The 19,958-nt window shown below is 38.8% G+C and overlaps 1 protein-coding gene across 2 annotated transcripts; it reads left to right on the forward strand.

Moving 5' to 3' along the window:
• Nucleotides 1-325: 325 nt before the first annotated feature.
• On the forward strand, nt 326-19,320 carry CDKN3 (cyclin dependent kinase inhibitor 3). Of its 2 annotated transcripts, XM_007102478.4 has the most exons (8): nt 326-407; nt 2,776-2,858; nt 4,133-4,188; nt 4,684-4,728; nt 7,113-7,335; nt 11,312-11,343; nt 13,042-13,145; nt 15,091-19,320. In XM_007102478.4, exons 1-8 carry the CDS (start codon nt 399-401, stop codon nt 15,175-15,177), a joined length of 639 nt encoding a protein of 212 aa, XP_007102540.1. In that variant the 5' UTR covers nt 326-398; the 3' UTR covers nt 15,178-19,320. The 2 variants fall into 2 exon arrangements, with proteins under 2 accessions (XP_007102540.1, XP_007102539.1); XM_007102477.3 differs by lacking the exon at nt 15,091-19,320 and having other exon boundaries at nt 342-407; nt 13,042-13,495.
• Nucleotides 19,321-19,958: the final 638 nt, after the last annotated feature.

Raw genomic sequence — 19,958 nt, forward strand, 5'->3', positions numbered from 1 at the left:
GGATCCTGCCTCGAGAAAGTACAGCTTCCCAGCATCCCCACAGCGCTGGGGCGGCCTTTAGAAGATATCGCTCCGCCCCTCTCCCCGCCCCACCCCGCTCCCAACCGCGGGGAGGAGGACGCCCTTCCAGCCAATCAACACTCAGCAGGGCCCTCCTCCGGCGCGTGTTTCAAAGGCCCCGTAGGAACCAATGAGCGGTTAGAGGCCGAGCCTGGGCACCGGGGGCGGAGTAAGAAACAAGGAGAGTGTCCGATTGGTTCCAAGAAGAAGCCTCGCCCCACCTCACAGAAGGATGTACCAATGAGCTGAGCGGAGGGGCAGACGGCGCGGGGCGGAGGCTGAGACGCTGGTGCTGCCCGAGGCAGGAGGAATCCTGTCTGGATGTCTGGCGGCCAGCTATGAAGCCGGTGAGTGGGGCCGGGGATTGGAGGAACCGAGCCGCAGGGATGGGAGCGGTCCCGAGGCCATTTATTGAGCCCAGGGACAGCCCCAGCCTGGTCGCGACACGACTCGCGCAGTAACCGTCCAGGGAAGGGGAGGTGGCGCTTCCCGGGACCTGCGAGAAGGATAGCAGCGAAGGAGTAGGTTCGGAGGCGGGCGAGGGGAAGACAGATATTCGCTGTGCTCCTGTTGTGGGCTGTGAGCTGTCGCATGCGGGGTGTCCTAAGCCTCACGACAGCCCTGCCAGAGAGGGCTGAGCCCCGTTTTACGAAGGAACTGAGGCATAGAGAGCTTAAGTGTCTCCGTGCATCATTCAGCCTGATACCCCAGCCCCAAAGCATATCCTGGGATGCCTGGATCCCCTGGGGAGCAGTCCTCTCGGCGGACAGGGAAAACTTCCTGAAAGATGATTAACACCCCCCAGCTTGTGGGTGTGTCACCACGGCCACCATTCCACGGGGCCACCTGGCACTGCGTCCCTTTCCCTGGAGTTAAGAATCTCTGGGCTTGGGGAAGCGGAAACATCCAACTCTGTTAGGATTTGTAAAGCTGGCTGGGAGAGCCTGAGTGAATGGGCCACGCAAACTGAAACTCTTGAATCATCAGAACTGCCTTAAAGAAAGAAAAAACAGGCTTAAGGAGCTGAAGCCCCACCTGACTCACATCACCTACCACCACAGCTGACAACCTGTTGAAGGGGCTCCATTTGAGTTGAGTTGATAATAATAATACAGACAGATCCAAAGCAACTCAAATCCATGGCCTAAATTGGCTCTGTAAAGTGATCTGGTAGTTACAAATAAGACCATCATAGAATAGAATATAGCTTCAGAGCTAGAAAAGACATTAGGCGTTTACACTTGCTGATCCCCATATTTCCATGTGGAGGGACATCAGCTGTCCTTCACTCCTGGCCTCTTTCTACACTTGTCCCCAGAAGGGGAAGAGTGAGTGATCTGATCCCTGAGTTTGGGAGGAACTGAACACAAGTAGCTCAACCCTTCCTTCCCTTCTCTTTGCAGAGAGTACTTCTGGGGTGCTCTCTGCCACAGGGGAGCCATGGGCTGTCCATCACTGCCTGTGCCTGGGTGGATAAGTCCAATTCTGGAGTGAGGAATTGACAAGCCCACTTGACCTCAGCTTTAAAGCCACATCCTCCATCCTCCATCTGACACTCAGTAATAAAACTGATATATTGATCTCCATTTGCCTCTCCAGTGTCTAATCCCTCAGTTGGTTCCAACTAGGAAGTAGAAGAAAGGTGTGTTTTTTATTGGTCCTATAACACATCTTCCATGTAGAAATGCTTCCCACGTGATTTTCAACTCCTTAGATCAGCACACAAAGTTCATCTCAGTCTCTCTAGTCCAGTGATTCACAAAGTTAGGGACATGTTATTCCACCTATACTCCCACCCATCCACCAACCAAATTGCTAGGCTGTTTGGGGGTTATTTATTGAGAAATGGGGTATAGAAAACTACTTCTTTAGCTTCCTCTTCTCTGCTCTGATGTCACAGTTCCTGGATACAGTCAGCTCTCGGTGTCCGTGGATGTGGAGGACCAACTGTCCCATGTTGGTCCTTTTTATGTAAGGGACTTGAGCATCTGGGGATTTTGGAACCCGCGGTGAGGGGAGAGGTCCTGGAACCAACCAATCCACCCCACCCCCCACGGACACCAAGGGACTATACTGTACAAAGCCCTTTCTCTTTTTGCCTTAATTGCCTTAACTTCTCTATCTGCTTAAAAACCTCGTGCTCATCCGTCAAAACCCAACTAATGGATCTCTCCTCTGTGAAGCTTTCTCCAGCTCCCTAAGCAGTCAGTCACTCCTCTGTCTGCTCTGAAGGGCATAGTGCCATTTTAGCACTTCTAATTTTTTGAATCTATTTACACATTGTCTCTCCAATTATACTGAAGGCAGGCTATTTATTTTATGGATCTTTGCATCTCCAGAGCTTGGCAAATGAAGGTATCCAAGAAATGTTTGTGAATGAATGAATGAATAAATCTCACTTTATAGTTTTGGAAAACTGAGATCCAGTAGAAACTGACATCGCTTGTCCAAGTTTATACAGTAAGTGGCAGAGCCAAAACCAGAAGACAGGTTTCTTGGTTCCCAATCCAACACTCTTTCCACTACATGGGGCTGTAATTATTAATAGGACAGTAAACAGCAATAGCTTATTATTGATATCGCTGATCTCTCTGATATTCCAGGTTGAGTAAATTGCAAATATGCATCAGTTTGTCTTTAAGCAAGGATCAGCTATACTAAAACTATATGTAAATATTCTTTACAGTTGTTTAACATAACTGATTTCTTTTGAAGCCTAGTTCAGTGCAAACAAGTGAGTTTGACTCATCAGACGAAGAGCCTATTGAAGACGAACAGACTCCAATTCAGATATCATGGTATGTTACTTTCTGTTCAATGATGAGCTAAAATATTCGATGTGTACATAATAATCTTTGTAGAATTTAGTCTACATATTGAAAATGATTCTCTTCTGCTGATTATATAATTCTTATCTTTCTTATCTATGGTAGAATAAGGCTTTTGGTGGGGGGTAAGGGGAGTGGTGGGAGTTCCTTCCTTATACATTGAGAAAACCACAGTAGAAACAAGGAGTTAAGATTTGAATGAGCTCCCATTTAGTACCAAAACCTTCTTATTCTTTTACGACAAAAGAATAGTGTACCAAACATAGGATGAGATACCCTATGTTATCATTTATTCCAGTCCTAGAACTACTTGCCACAATAATGCATCTATCAGCAGACCCTGTTTAAGATAAAAGCCACATCACCATAGATACAATAACAAAAACAAATGTTTTTATATAAAATCAACTTCTGAATTTTGGCAGTGACTTACGGTTACAGCAGATTCTCTACAATCCCTGTAAGTGTAATAATCTCTCTCTTTAAGCACTGACCCTGCTGTAGGAAGAGAAAAACAGTGTTGTCCCTATAGTTCTTTTGTTATGCCATCAAATAGCAATTGACTTTCGTTTCCCCTTCTAAGCCACCTTCGAACTCAAAAACTCATCTAATTTTCAGAGTCAGGTGGTATTTATACAATGCCCCATATTTTCCTCTAAATTCATCTTCTGTTTTGCAGACAAGGTGAGCCTCTGCCCGCTTTGTCCCCAGGCACTGCAAACTGGGAATAGGATTTCTTGAAATTATTTCATTTTAACCAAAATCCATCACAACAAAGAAGAGGTAGCCTGTGGTTTTTATTCCATGAAATTGTATCTGTTTAAGGAAGTCCTATAAAGAAATCTTAAAATAGTAATTTTGAATGAGTGCTGGAGATGAAATTGTCAGATGGTCATTTTCCAGCTTATTTTCTAAGGTTACTAACACAAAATGTCTCAGGTAACAAACCACAGGATAACTTAAGTACACTTTACACTAGCTGTAAGCAACCTAGGCATTACTGTCTTTAAGTTAGTTTAAGACTTAAAATGCAACAAAGCAAATGATAAGTTCCTATTTTAAAACTCCTAGTCTTTCTAAACCTTTCTGTGACCAATACATTGATATTTAACTATGAATTTTTGTTTTGTGACTGCTGTAAAACTTGAAAACACCTTCATTTAGTGGCAGGCACACACCTTTGTATAAATATCCATCTATAACTTTAAATTGAACTAAACTTGATAAAGTTTTATTCCTTACAGGCTACCCCTGTCACGAGTGAACTGTTCTCAATTTCTTGGTTTATGTGCTCTTCCAGGTAGGTGACACTATTGATATATTAAAAATTATTTTTTATATAATTCTCTGTACTGAGCAGTAAGAGAATTTCACAGACTATCAGCCTAGGAACTCAGTTCTGGAAACCCTCTTGGTGGGCTACAGATAAAGGAACATAGACCCACTCTTCAACCCTTCCACATCCACATTCACAGTTCTACGTTTCTGATTTACCTATCTTATAAAATGTAACACAGGCGTACAACGTGAGGCTAAGGACTACAGCCAGTTACTTGTTACAGAAAGGACACAGAATAAAGAATCCTTGGATTAAGAGTTCCTTTACCTGGGATCTATGAATCCCTGGAATTATATTCCTAAGAATATAAGAAATTTAAATTCCCATTCAGAATGGAATTGAAGCATATAAATGATCATGTGTAATGACTTTCTACAGTAGCTATATATGTGTTTAATATGCTTGTTATTTATGACCAGAAACTGACTCTTTCACTTGCCTTGTTACTACTTACAGGTTGTAAATTTAAAGATGTTAGAAGAAATATCCAAAAAGATACAGGTAGGTGTAATATGACAGAACCATCTTAATAGGTTCTTAAAAAATAATACTAAAAATCTCTGTCAAAAAGAACAAACTGTAGTCTCTTCTGAATTTTCCAAAAAAATGTTTGGTATTTCATAAAGTTTCAAGCTATAGACTTATTCTAATATGTGAAGAGGTATTTGTGAAGGGCAAAGAAGACTCATCATTTACTAAACATAGTGTTGCTTTTCACTGATTGTTGTAGTTCTATACATAAAAACTGCATTTGAGTTATAATGTATAAGTTGGAGGGGGAAGAGTATGTAAATAGAAAGCTGACACTGCACTGCCCAGATCTTTGAACATACTGTTCTTTGCAGACTTGACTGTGATACTGGAAATTAAGCCTGAGCTGGGAACCCAGAGGTAGTATTGAAATTGTCCATCCCACATAGAAAATTTACAGAACCAGTGTCTAGGTGGATAAGATGGAATAGGGTCTGATCTCTACATGCCCAAGGATGTTCTTAGCCTCAAGTCTAATAATCCTACAAATATCCCGATAATCTGTCCCAATTTGGAATTTATATATTGTATGATACTAACAAATTTAGACTTGCAAAATATTTTATTCTGGTTGGCCTGGAATATCTCAAGCCTGATAGTCCTACCAATGTCCTTATAATAAACCAATACAAAAATGTATATAGTTTGATTCTGACCATTATAGATTTTATAAATCTTAAAATTCTTCCTAGCTATCCTAGAATATCAATTTGCTAATATACTTTCTTTAATTTACCTACCAGAAAAGACTAATAGATTAGTTGACCCTTGCAGTATTTGTAAAGATTTTCTGCTCTAGAGATACCCACAATGGTAGGAAATTTCCATTTGGAGAACATTCAGTTATGAGCAAAATATCATTTAAATCATTGGTTCAAGAACCAATCTTGCACATTTTGGAAAGCCCTATTCATTTAGTCTCTTCTGTAAAAGGAGTTTCCAATTTTTTACCAAACCTTTTTTTCTTCCAATGAAATCTTAAATGGAATCCAATATACAAAACAGATGACAGTGTCTGAAGGGGAAGACCTAGACTCTCCTGGCAGCACTTCCTGTGTCCGTCCTCAGAGTCCTTTCCGGGAAAGTTGAAATCTACTACGTAATAGAAATTATTCAATGCGTGCAAGAGGCAAATAGGAAATTTACCTACTCTCTTAAAAATGGTTACGGATGTCAACTACAAGTTAAACCCCTTTACAAGTACAAAAGCATAATAGTATTATCTAGAGCAGCACTGTCCAACAGAAACATATTAGGAGCCACAAATAGAAGCCGTATATGTACTTTTGACATTTTCTAGGGGCCACATTAAAAAAGTAAAAACGGGTAAAATTAATTTTAGTAACATAACTTGATTTAACCTCATATAGGCTAAATAGTATCATTTCAATGGGTTTTAAGTATAAAACAAATTATTGAGATAGGAGTTTTTTGGTACTTGGTCTTTGAAATCAGATACGTATTTTACATTTACAATACATCTCAATTTGGACTAAGCCATATTTCAAGTACAGGTTTAGAGTTTCATGATAAAAAGTACTTTGTACTTAAATAGCTAAATGTCCTAGGATTTAGTGGGTGGGGAGAGAAAAAGGAGAATCAGATGAGTCAATTATTCATTATGAACCAAATGCTCTGTAGTGAATATTGCCCTAAGAAAGCTCCAGTGAACAGAATGGCCTGCAGTACTCTCGCTTGGTTCATATCATTATACTGAAATTCGCTAAGTCACATAATTTTCATACAGCTAATACTTTATTTCCTAGAAACCTAGTCCATAAAATTAAATACATAATGGTGTGGTACAGTGCAAATATAGGTGAGAATACAAGAGCTCTGGCACCATGGCTATGCTGGAGATTTTATATACAGTGCTTAGGGTAAAACAAAATAACAGAGACTTGTACACAGCTAACACCATTGATTTGGTGAGAAGAAAATGGGAAAAAATGTGCTATCATTCCTTCTTATTTTGAAATATTAGGTGTTTTACAATTTATTTTAAAGCAGTATTTATTGTAAAAAAAATTTTTTTTTCAAAACAGCAATATAATGGATGTCTTACAATCCAGTAAAACAACATTTTGACTTATAAAGTCAGGTTTCATTTTAATAACCTTTTGGTTCAGATGTTTCTAATTACTATTTTGTGCTTAGTGACTTGGTTTTTACCTTAGTTTGAAGACAGATCAGTATTGTTTTATATTATCAATGAGCACTTCAAAGGTTATCATTTGTTATTTACTTAGTTTGTTTGGCTTAAGGAACTTAACTCCATATTTTCCCTCCTGACTGTATTTAAATTTGTAATGTTTTGTCCATGTGTGTCCTTGTGTATCTTGGTCTATTGGCAGAAGAACTAAAGAGCTACGGTATACAAGACATATTTGTTTTCTGCACCAGAGGGGAACTGTCAAAATATAGAGTTCCAAACCTTGTGGACCTCTACCATCAGTATGGAATTATCACTCATCATCATCCGATTCCAGATGGAGGGACTCCTGACATAGCCAGCTGCTGTGACATAATGGAGGAGCTTGAAATCTGCCTTAAAAATAACCGAAAAACCTTAATACAGTATGTTTTCCTTTTCTCCATATATTACATGAAAAATGTCCCAGTCAAAATGATTTCTCAAATTATTGCATCCTTATGCAGTTATTAGCTACCTTATAGTTTGTTGCAAGGATCAAAAGGAGATAATACATGAAAAGTACTAGCACCATGCCTGGCACAGAGCAAGCACTCAGATATTTGCCATTATTACTTTCGAAGAGTAAGGACAATAAATGAGTAGATTAGGAAATTTTTAGGATAGGGTAACAGGCTTTTTTTTCTTTCTTTCTTTCCTTTTGTCTTAGACCTTTACTTATGATTTTGGGACCCTCTCCTTCCCAAAAAAGGTGAGGGCATCATTCTTGTTATGTAACACCATACCTACTGGTCGGCCTTTCAGTTGTTTAGTTTCTTCCAACAGCAAGAAAGTCCATTTTTACAAAATTAGCAGCAAAGGAATTATCCCTAAGCAATGAGCAATCCTAAAAACAGACTTGAAAATTATATTTGATGATATGAATTTGCTACCTGAATGAAAGAGGGACTCTCATCGTTTGTCAGTGGCTGTAAATAAGCTGCTGGTGTGAAAGTTTAAAACAAAAGAAAATGGATTAAGGGGAAAAAATGAGAAGAAAAGAAAAAAGTAGCTTGGAGAAAGGAAGAAGAAAGTGACAATCAGCAGTAGACAGTAGCATTGGCAAGACTCTAAGTGGTGCCATGGAAAGGAACATTAGTTATACCAGAAGTGAGACCCACAGAGCAGAGGGGAGCCAGCCACAAAGAGAAAACTATAGACTTATTCTAATACGTGAGGAGGTATTTGTGAAGAGCAAAGAGAACTCATCATTTACTAAACATAGGTCTTTGTGCTTATTGGGGTTTTTTTTGTTTTTTTGGTTTTGGGGATTTTTGTTTGTTTGTTTGTTTTTTGCATCCTAATCTTCTCAATCCTTTCTGGAGCAAGTTAGAGCATTAAGTAGTGTAATACCTCAAAAGCTCTAAGGTCACTGCTTTGAGCTAGAAAGTATACAGACTATACCAAATAACTGAGTAGTCTCAGGCACCTAGGAAAAGGGCAAGCCCAGCCAGCTTCTCTCTCCTTAGACCAAGAGCCCCAGGGCTTCGTGCCAGTAGCTCATGTTCTGAAAGCAAACCAACCAGTACAAGGGTCTTCGGGGACACATATCTGTTTGTGACCAAACTAAACTCTGATATAGAGAACTATCACCTGCAAAGTAGGGGAAAAAGAACTAGAAGCCATCCTACATCCTGCAGTTTCCAAACTTTATAGAAACACATCATCTCTCATCTAGTACTAATTGTAGAAGCAAAATTTTAGAATAAATACAGTTGCCTGTGCTAAATTTTCTGATAAATCTAAGTAAAATAGCATTAGGTGGTTAGATGGAGCTAGTGAAAAATATTTTACAATATTTGAACCCATTTTCAAACCAATTCTGAGATTTTTTTTTCAAATGAATCTTTGAAAGCAGCCTCTACTGAAAGATTATACTAGAGATCAAACCAGCTCAGTTTAGAAAAGCTTAACAAAATCTACTCCAGCAAGTTCTAGCAAACCAAATGCTCTGGTGTTTGAATACAAACATAATGGAAAGGTGGATGGGCAATCTTGCATATGTCAGATGCTTCAGGCTCCCATAAAATAAAGCATCTGATGACTGGAAATTTCCATTGGCCTAGAGCTTTCAAAGGTGTCCCTACACTGACTAATAATGTTTGTTTGGACAAAGATGATTTTCTATCCTTTCTACTATCTTTGGGTGCCCACACTGCTAGACAGCTCTAGAGTTTATCCCTCAGAAACAGCATCTTTTTTTTCCCTGTTCTGTTGTCTGTCCTCCCTGGACATTTTTGTTCCTTTATAAAGTCAGTGAACACTGCTCGCCTATTCTGTTACATCATTTCCTGCAGCTGTTGTAACGAAGGACCACAAACCGGGTCGCTTAAAAAACAGAAGTTTATTCCAGCCCAGTTCTAGTGGCTAGAAGTCCAAAATCAAGGTGTCAGCAGGGCTCTCTTCAGTCAGAAACCGTGGATAGAGTCCTTCCTTACTTCTTCCTAGCTTCTGGTGGTGGCCGGCAATCCTTGGCATTCTTTGGCTTATGGCTGCATCACTCCCCTCTGCCTCTGTCATCACATGATTCTCCCTGTGTGTCTGTGTTTTCATATGGTGTTTCCTATTATAAGGACACCAGTCATATTGGATTAGGACCCACCCTAATGACCTCATCTTGATTATATCTGCAAAGACCCTATTTTCAAATAAGGTCACATGCACAGTACCAGTGATTAGGTACAACGTATCTTTTGGGGGGGCACAGTTCAACCCATAGAACCTACTGTGTATGAAACATTGTGAATATAAAACACACACTCTAGACACAGTCCCCACCCTCAAGGAACCCACAGCCAACGACACTATCGTGTAAGTGTAATAATAAAACAGGTGTATACGAGGCAGTACACAGGATGGCAGTGGTTTCTATGGGGGCACAGAGAAATTTCAGAAGTTGAAATTTGAGCTAGGTTTTGAAGGATGAGTAGGAATCAATCAAACGGGAGGAAAGATAAAGCTAGCAAGATATAAAGTGGTAATCTTTTTCTTTTTTTTCTTTTTTTGGCTGCGTTGGGTCTTCGTTGCTGCGCTTGGGTTTTCTCTAGTTGTGGTGAGCGGGGGCTGCTCTTTGTTGCGGTGCGTGGGCTTCTCGTTGCGGTGGCTTCTCTTCCTGCGGAGCGCGGGCTCTAGGCGCACGGGCTTCAGTAGTTGTGGCTCGTGGACTCTAGAGTGCAGGCTCAGTAGTTGTGCCGCACGGGCTTAGTTGCTCCGCGCCATGTGGGATCTTCCCAGACCAGGGATCGAACCTGTGGCCCCTGCATTGGCAGGCGGATTCTCAACCACTGTGCCACCAGGGAAGTCCCAAAAGTGGTACATCTTAATCTTGCTTTCAAGCCACTAAAATGTTCTACCTCTCTCTACCTTTATACAGTAGAGCCTCGTCCCTGAAACAGGCCTACAGCTGGGACACTTTGTAGAAAGCAAGTTCATCAGTTATCCAGGGGTCAGTACCTGTTTGGTCCTCTGTTTCACATCCTATCACAAGACATGTATCTACAGCTCCATCTACAAATACACCACAGTAACTGATGCTCATGATGAGTTGTCAGCACTGAATTAGGATCAGTTCACCCTCTGAGAAAGTTAGGAAGTATGGAATACACTTTTTTAGGATCTTTGAAACTGATTAAAGTGAATGGTTTTATTGCTTAAGAATCAGTCCTTGTTTTTCTAGAAAATCCAGTTATACAGAACTGCTCATTTCTTCACAATGCCACATAATAGCAGCTAACGTTCATTTACCTCTTACTCTGTGCCAGGCTCTGTTGTGAGCTTTACAAATGTTATCTCATTCAGTCCTCACTGTGACATAGGTACTGTTGCCGGCCCCATCTTATAGGTGAAAAGGCTGAGGCCCAGAGAGGTTAAATAACTTAGGTTCACACATCTAATAAGTGACAGATTCAGGATTCAACCCAAGGCAGTGGGGCTCCAGAGCGCAAGCTTTAAACCTCTAGGACACACTGCCTCTTTACTCTTTCTAGATGAATGAAGAATTATCATACGGACCTGTCCCATAACCACTAAGGTTTTGTTTAGAGAAAAATTAAGTGGCAGTTGGTAACAGTAGTCTGATTTCTATCAATTTAGTAACATGTTCCACTCCTCAGATGTTTAAAGAGGTCAATAAAAAGGCCCTGCCTTCTTTGTCCCTTATAGGTGTACAGAATACCTCCCAAGAAACAAATAAGCACACTTTGCTCTTGATTGATTTATTCAAAAATATTTATTAATCTCTGGGTACAAGGCACTGTGCTAGGCATCAGAGTAGAAATAGAAGGCAGAAAGAGCAAGTCTCTGGTTGTAATTGTTGGGATGGAATGAAAATGTACAAACTTCAAAACTGTACTTCCCTTTCAGCTGTTATGGAGGACTTGGGAGATCTTGTCTTGGTAAGAAATATATTTCTATTATTCAGTTGTTTTTTTTTTACCTCGAAGTACGAAAACTCGTGTTTCTGGGCCATATATATGCTCACTTTATATGAAAATGAGATGAAACACAATATATTATCTGCTAAGACCCAAAGGATTATTTAAGGCCCTAAGTTTGGTGTTCCCTAGAAAGCCTAGGTGGGAGTCAGAGGTATTTTCAGCATTGTTTTGGAGGATTCTACAAAACATAATTTACAGGTCTTAGCACCTGCGTTCTTGTGTTTTGTGTTCTAATGTTCTCCCTTTGCAGGTGTTAAGATATGGACAGTAACTTCTAAATAATATCCATGGGTAACATAAGCATAAAAACAAAGTTATATATGTTAACTTTAAACTTTTAAAAAATGTATTCGCGGGGGGAAACAGCTAATGAAATACCACGGTGGGAGTAACAGTTATTCCTTTTAGTGTTGGACAATATCAAAATTACAAAGTTTTGTGTTTCAAAGACATTATCAAAATGAAAAGACAACCCACAGAATGGGAAAAAAAAATTTGCAAAACCATATATCTGATAAAGGACTTACCCAGACTATATAAAAGAACTCTTACAACTCAATAGTAAAAAGACAATTAAAAAATTTAAAAATGAGCAAAGGATATGAATAGACATTTCTCCAAACAAAATATACAAATGACCAATAAGTGCATGGAAAAATGCTCAACATCTTAGTCCTCAGAGAAATGCAAATCAAAACCACAGTGAGATACCACCTAACACCCATTAGGATGGCTGTTATCCAAAAAATGGAGAACAAGCTTTGGAGAGGATGTAGAGAAACTGGAACCTAAATACACTGCTGGTGGGTGTGAAAAAGGTACAACTGCTTTGGAAAACAGCCAGGCAGTACTTCCTCAAACAGTTACACATAGAGTGACCATACGACCCAGCAATTTCACTCCTAGGCATATACCCCAAAGAAATGAAAACAGGTCCAGACAAAACCTGTGCACTAACACTTATAGCCACATTATTCATAATAGCCAAAAAATGGAAACAACCTAAATGTCCATCAGCTGACAAATGGATAAACAAAACAAAATGTACAGCCATACAATGGAATATTATTCACCCATAAAAAGGAATGAAGTACTGATATGTGCCACAATATGTACGAATGTTGAACACATTATGCTAAGTGAAAGAAGCTAGTCGCAAAAGACCACGTATGAGTCCATATATATGAAATGTCTAGAACAGGCAAATCCATAAAGACAAAGTAAATTAGTGGTTGCTTAGGGGAGGGGAGATCGGTGATAGAGGGATGATAACAAAAGTATACAGGGTTTCTTTCTGAGGTGATGAAAATGTTCTAAAACTGACTGTGGTGATGGCTGCATTTAACTGTGAATACACTAAAATCCACTAAATTGTGCACTTTAAATGAATGCATTGTATGGGATGTGAATTATAATAACTCAATAAAGCTGTTTAAAAAAAATGAAGCCAGTGTTAAATTTTAATTCAACCACAGTCATTTAAAATCATAATTTGTCAAAACACATACTAAAAGGCCTCAGTCTTTTAATTCATTTCCCAAACTCAGTCTTCTGCACCAACAGAAGTCTGAATTAAGTATAAGCATATCATTAATTTATAATATACTATAAGAGTATAACACGTAGTATACAATTTTCGTCTCATGTTCTATTTAGTAGCCGCTTGTCTCCTCCTATACCTGTCTGACACAGTATCACCGCAGCAAGCCATCGACAGCCTGAGGGACCTGAGAGGGTCTGGAGCAATACAGACCATAAAGGTAAGGAGGGTGACCGTTCCCGTGAGGCTGTGGTCAGGGGCAGACCGTCACAGTGTAACACCTCATCAAAAGGGTAATGAAAATCCAAAGCATTCTATTTTTCATGTATCACCTGTTTATATTTTGATTTTTTTAAAAATTTACATTTAAATATAACCTGGACGTCTGAAAAAGTTCAGTTTTTCAAACAAAATAATGAAAAATTTGAACTTTCCAGTTTACTCTTTCAAGATCCACTACTGTTCAGTTTTTGCCCATTCTGTTCTGGGAATGGATCCTCTCACCTGGAAAAATGAGGCAGTTACTATAAACTTGGTAGTTTCCTGGGTGTGTATATATATATATATATTTTTTTTTTTTTTTTTTTTTTTTTGTGGTATGCGGGCCTCCCTCCGCTGCGGCCTCTCCCGTTGGGGAGCCCAGGCTCCGGACGCGCAGGCCCAGTGGCCATGGCTCACGAGCCCAGCCGCTCCGCGGCATGTGGGATCCTCCCAGACCGGGGCGCAAACCCGGTACCCCTGCATCGGCAGGCGGACGCGCAACCACTGCGCCACCAGGGAAGCCCTCCTGGGTATAGTTTTGACCAAAAAGATCTCATGAAGATCCCATTACTGTATCACCAAAACATTTAACAAAGATAGACGAATGACTGTAATAGAAAAAAATGTAAAACCATGCTAATTACCCTTTGCTGTGGATAACCTAAGTGACTTCTTTCCCATTTACTTTCTATTTAACACCAAAACACTGCAGTAGCAAAGCCCCAAGGATATTATTGATTTGTAGATCTGTAAAGCTCACTTGCCTTCCTTTCCCAATTACCCAGTCTCAACTTTAGGACTAAGCCTGAGGAGCGGGTTCTGAAAACAGAGAAGAAGCTCCCTTTATTATCTGTTTTTAACAAATGATGCTTCATATTCAACATGTTCCCAAGTGTCTCTTTGACACAAAACAAAATACATGGTCAAACATATGTATATGCATGTTTTACATCTTTAATCATAGAGAGAATTAAGCCCACATTAATATGGGCTGTCAATTTATCACCTCAGCATTCTGGGGCAAACGTGCTTTTTCCATCTCTGTGCGGATGTAAGTTAGCAGTATGCAATTTCAATTTCTGAACAGTAATACAAAATGAGATTATTGGCAGAGTGAGAATATCCTCTGGGCAGCTATTAAAACTCCAAATGAATTATTATTATTTTTTTTTTTTGCGGTACGCGGGCCTCTCACTATTGGGGCCTCTCCCATTGCGGAGCACAGGCTCCGGACGCGCAGGCTCAGCGGCCATGGCTCACGGGCCCAGCCGCTCCGCGGCCTGTGGGATCCTCCCGGACCGGGGCACAAACCCGTGTCCCCTGCATCGGCAGGCGGACTCTCAACCACTGCGCCACCAGGGAAGCCCCAAATGAATTATTTAAAGATTTTATTTTGCTTATCTGTTAAGATTAGTGATTTTATTTTAATATTATCTACTATGAAAATTGTTCCAAATGGATTTTATCATCACCAAAAGCAGAAAACTAAGGCTTCTGTAAATTAAGAAATAGATTTTCTTGAATACGCTGCCATTAATTGCTGCAGAAAGTGCCCTCTCCCCTGTACTTACTCCCCAGGGGAAAATGCATTAGCAAAAAGAATATCTTTGTGTTTTTAATCTTATTTCCTCCTGCCAGTAAAGGGAGAAAGGATTTTAAAGACTTATAAAACACTGCTGTTATTTCATGCTACCTCCTAATTTTTAGAGTTTAAAACAAGTTTTTCACACTATATGTAGCTTTATTGAAAGATAAAACTTCCTCAAGATAGAAACACCTCCTTCCGCAAAAGGACGTAGAACTGTTTTTATCACGTATTTTTTTGATTCCTGATTCTGACTAGTATGACTACTCTGGTAATCAGCTTTCTATAATGTATTTCAATATATCTTTACTTTTTTCAGCAATATAATTATCTTCATGAGTTCCGGGACAAACTAGCTGCACACCTATCATCAAGAGATTCACTATCAAGATCTGTATCTAGATAAAAGAATTTCAAATAGCATATATATATGACCATGGCAGAAATTTGAGTTCTCTAACATTTGTATTGAGATGAAACTACTATTGTTATCAAATTGAATGTAATGAATGTAGATGTATATGTGCAGATATTCTTAAAGCTTTTATTGACAAATTTCACTGCGTCTCTTTCATCTCTTACAGGAGATAGAAAAACTGGTATACAATTTTCCTTTTAAAAATGCACTAGCTGCTCTGTTGTATTTTACCTGGAGGCAATGCTGAAAAAAGCATATGGAAAAATATATTTTTATTTTTTACCACACTCTTACCTCATATTATCGGTAACTACTGGGTAGCATATGACATAGTAATACATATGAAAATTGGTATGAGCAGCCATGTTAAAATTATTTAAATAACTCTTACCCTCTATTCCTCTGAAAATTTCTCCCACTGTTTTCTCTACTTCATAGACATACAGAATTGTGAGAGATCCTATGAATCATCTCGTCACCTCCCTCCCAATACCAGATCATCCCAACAGGTGTTTATCCAGCATTTGCTGGAACTTTCCAATTGGTTCAGACAGCTGCTCTGTTTTTACAGCATTCATTTTTTCACCCTAGGAACTACACAGGATGAATTTAATCCCTCCTCCACATTTATTTTATAAAAGCACTTATCTACAGATTAAGTCTCCAGTTCTCTCACTCCTTCACTTCACTCTATGCTTATGAACATGTCTTTTTGTCTTTAAATTCCATGTTGAGCTACCGAAAGTAGTCATTTGTAGACAAGGATCATACAGTGAGTCAAAGTTAAGAGACCTCAGTGGTTTCACTGCTGCAGACTGCCATGGCTCTCTTGGCTACTGGTAGTCACAAACGTGACCAACAGTCAGAGGCACTTCCACACAAGACAAAGCAAATTTCACTACATCAACGCTTAATTTTAAATAATCATACAATTACCAAAAGTCTTACTCTGTCTCTCAATCTTCTTGCTCTGATGGACTACTTTAATTTCATTAGAGAATAAAACAATTACTAGTGCTGTTTGGGAACTTCAGACCAGAGAGCCAGCATGTACCATAATATAAAATCAATGTTTTAATACTTTTATATACATAGTGCTTCTAGAACTTAAGGTTTTATAAGACTATTAAGGAAGGTGGGAGAATCGCATATCCCTAGGGATTTCTTACCCAAGGTAATAAATGCCAAAACTTATAACTAGAAAGTTATTTATTTTTTTTAAAGTACAGGCTGCAATAATAGACTGACCTTCCTCATGATTTTGGTATTATAACCAAATACAGTTTAAAAATCACAACATTCCATTAAACTTTAAACAGTCATTGAAATTGACATTACCAAATCTTATATTAGCTTTCTCCCAATATAAACATATAGCTTACTCATGAATACTTAAGAAAATGGAAGATAAATATTGGCATGGACTAATCAAATCCTTTAATAAGCAACTGAATTTTCAAAGTGCATGCATCTCTTAATTTCCACTGCAAGTGCTTGTTAAGCGTTCCGCATTTAAAATGCTTGACTAAACTATTTTAATACTAGGTATAAGGAAAAACATCAATTATTCCATAACAAAGAAACATGGGATGTCACTAAAATATAATTATCCAATTAAGTTTAATAACTGTAATTCCAACATTCTTGGAAAAGGATTTTCTCTGGTTAATCTGCAGGACAGCCCTCAAAACAATGGGGGAGGGGAGACAGAGAGACCAGCTAGAATCCTGGTCATACACAAGCCAGTTAGTTGCTGAAATAGAATCAACACAAACTCAACTGTTATCCACAAACTACACAAGGGAACATTTGAGACAGTTTTTATTAAATATACAAAAGCAAAATAAAGCAAGCAAGCTCTAAGAAGGCAGGACGACATAAGGGCACTGTCTTTGGATGGTGTACAGCACCATTAAGGTTAACTTAGATTTTAAATCTAAAACAAACCATGAGCACAGATGGCTAACTATATTCGGTGTTTCCCTTAGTAATTTTAAGACCTACCTAGTCATCAATTTATTATTTAAGAAATTTTTCTTCTCCAGAATATAAGAACACGATAACCAAAGAAATTTAGGAAAGCACTGTACGATGAACGTTAACGTATTCATTCTTTTCCATGTCAAGATGTTCTCTACATCTTCCACAATGTGTATTAATGAAACTAAAGTAGGGTAAAACCTTCACTCCAATCCCACAGATCACCTTAGGTGGTTAATACTATTTTCCAAAAACAAGCAGAACAAGCAACAGAGTTGTTTACTCCTTTTAGACATTTAGCTTTAAAACCATTAATTTTAATCAAAGTAAAATTGTTCTAAGAAAGCTATTCAACATATCCAGAAACAGAACCCCATTTTCTCTCTTAGCATCGCCCCAGAGTATTAGTTCAGAACCATCTGCTAAGCTACAATACTAGTGCCAGAGACTCATTAGCTGCTGGTCTGACCACAGATCAATGACCGGTTTGAACAAAAGAGCTTAAATTATTCGACATTACTTTCTTTCCCCTTTGAAAAGTGTTGTTTTAAAATATTTCGGCTGTCAAAACTTCTGATTTCCAATTATACTGTACAACTGATTATTGAGAGATGCACATTTTAAATAAGTAACTTAGATGAAAACTTTTAAATAGATTATTTTAATGGGCTTGATGCTGCTATGCTATAGCCATACCTGAAATGAAAGCCCACCCTCCTCCAGGGTGTAAGAAGAAATCCACAGAAGTCATTCTTTGTACTATGGCAATAATATTCCATGAACACTGTTCAGAAATATATATAATTGGAGGAAAAGAGACGTGTTGTATCAAGGAAAATAATTTGCTAGTTTCAAAGTGTATCTATATCTCTTATTTCCTTGCTATGTAATTATCTGAAATATTTTCAAAACATGTTGATCTGCAGAGAAGATGACAGCTATTAACATAAGTGGTCCTCAAGTTGGAAAATACTGAACAGGCTTTAAAAGACACATACTACAAACTGCCATGCACTCTGTTGCTTTGTGTAAGACCATTACCTGGGTATCTAAACTTGACTGGTAGGTCTGGCATTTCATGGTGTAATCCATGAGCCTTCTCAAATGCTTCAGTAATACCTGGTATGTGTCAAAAGTGGATCATCTGGTCATTTCCTATCTAGTGATAGGAAATTAACCCCCTTCCCATGAAAAGTAATTCAAACTTCAAACAAATTAGCAGTTTATGTACACCCAACTCTCCTCTATCCTGGGACAGGGAGTGGGTACTATCAGTTGAATACTGTGAAAATCATCAAACATTATTAATTAAATTCAGATTCAGGCATTCAAGTAAGTTTCTACCCCTGTACCTCCTTAACACTAATAGGACATGTAGGCATGATATAGTATTATATAGTATTATTATATATAGTATTATTACTAAGTAGAATAACTGCTAAATAGACTACATTTGTTATATAAGATTTTTAATGCAGGAGAATCTGTACCAACAGCAAGGAGTTGCTGATACAGATAAAAACCACAGTGTGTTACACTAATGGTTTCAGAGAGTTGGAATGCTCTTAAAGACAAATCAAAACACATAATAGCAAAAGTAATTGTAACAAGGGAAAAAAGAATTCCTAAATAAACAGCTGTGGCTACACAGGGTGCAGTCTGACTAAAGCTGGAAAGGATTACAAACCCAGGCTAACTACGTTTCAGCTGGGCATGCAGGAAAAATAGAAATATGGCTAGGGCCACCCAAACCAGATTAAAGGGGGGAACAGAGCAAACTCAGAGCAAGGGAAAGAACAAGTGGGATACTGTCAAATGCAAATATTATGTTTCTGCTTTCTCTTGGTAAGTGACTTAATTTCATAAAACACTGGAAAAGGTAAAGATGAGTAGATATTATGAGAGCATCCAGGTACCCAATCACATGCCTAGGAACTAACAGTCTACCACTGAGATGGGTGAACCTCAACTGTCAATCATCTTTGAGGAATCAGCAAAGGCCTACGTATCTAATTTTTGAAGCATGAGAAGGTGGCTTCCACAAATTACAACCAGTAAACCTTGCATTAATCCTGGAGAGTATTATGGAATACATTATTAAAAGTATGTTAACTTAAAGGAAAGTGGTGTTTGCTAAGAGACAGCAAGGGCTCATGAAAATGCTATGACGAATACAAAAGTAACTGCCCCAGGAAACCTATGTGAAGTACAGAAGACTTGGCCAAGTCTCTCATGATCAAAAGTTCTTGTGAACAAGAAAGAAAAATGAGTGCAAGCTGGTACAACTGGGTGGATTAGAAACTGAATTATTGCTTATACTCAGATCATGAGTCTTCAGTGCCTAGCAAGGGCTCAGCAAACAATTTACTGCAATGAACTGATGATCCCTCGAAGCGTGCTCCAGACTACAAAAGGCAAGGTCTTTAAAGCGTCTCTCATTGTGAAATGGTTGGACTCTCCTCACTCTTCTAGTTCTACATCCTCTTCTTCAACATATTCATCCCCACTACCCAATCTCAAAACAGTAACAGCCACTCTCCCAAAGGTGGAGAGGCATTTTTTCACTAGTAGAGAATAAAACAGTGCAGCATCTAATTCAAGGGGTACTTAGAGTAAGACTTCCACAAACACATCCATAAACTCCCTTGATCATTATGCGGAATTTCTGCCTATGGTTTTCTTTCTTTGATCCTTGAAGAAACTTTGAACCACTTAAACTATTTTCAGTTGCCTTAACTTCCTCATCCCAAATAAAGCACAAGAATGCTTACGGAAACATGCAAGCCATA

This window comes from Physeter macrocephalus, chromosome 11 (genome assembly GCF_002837175.3).
Source record: "Physeter macrocephalus isolate SW-GA chromosome 11, ASM283717v5, whole genome shotgun sequence".
NCBI classification, from domain to species: Eukaryota; Metazoa; Chordata; class Mammalia; order Artiodactyla; family Physeteridae; genus Physeter; species Physeter macrocephalus.

Bases quoted from the DNA above. Each gene is read 5' to 3' on its own strand.
- CDKN3 (XM_007102477.3), top strand. The intron at 4,189-4,683 runs GTAGGTGACACT...TACTACTTACAG, and splicing joins TGGTTTATGTGCTCTTCCAG to GTTGTAAATTTAAAGATGTT. The intron at 4,729-7,112 runs GTAGGTGTAATA...GTCTATTGGCAG, and splicing joins AAATATCCAAAAAGATACAG to AAGAACTAAAGAGCTACGGT.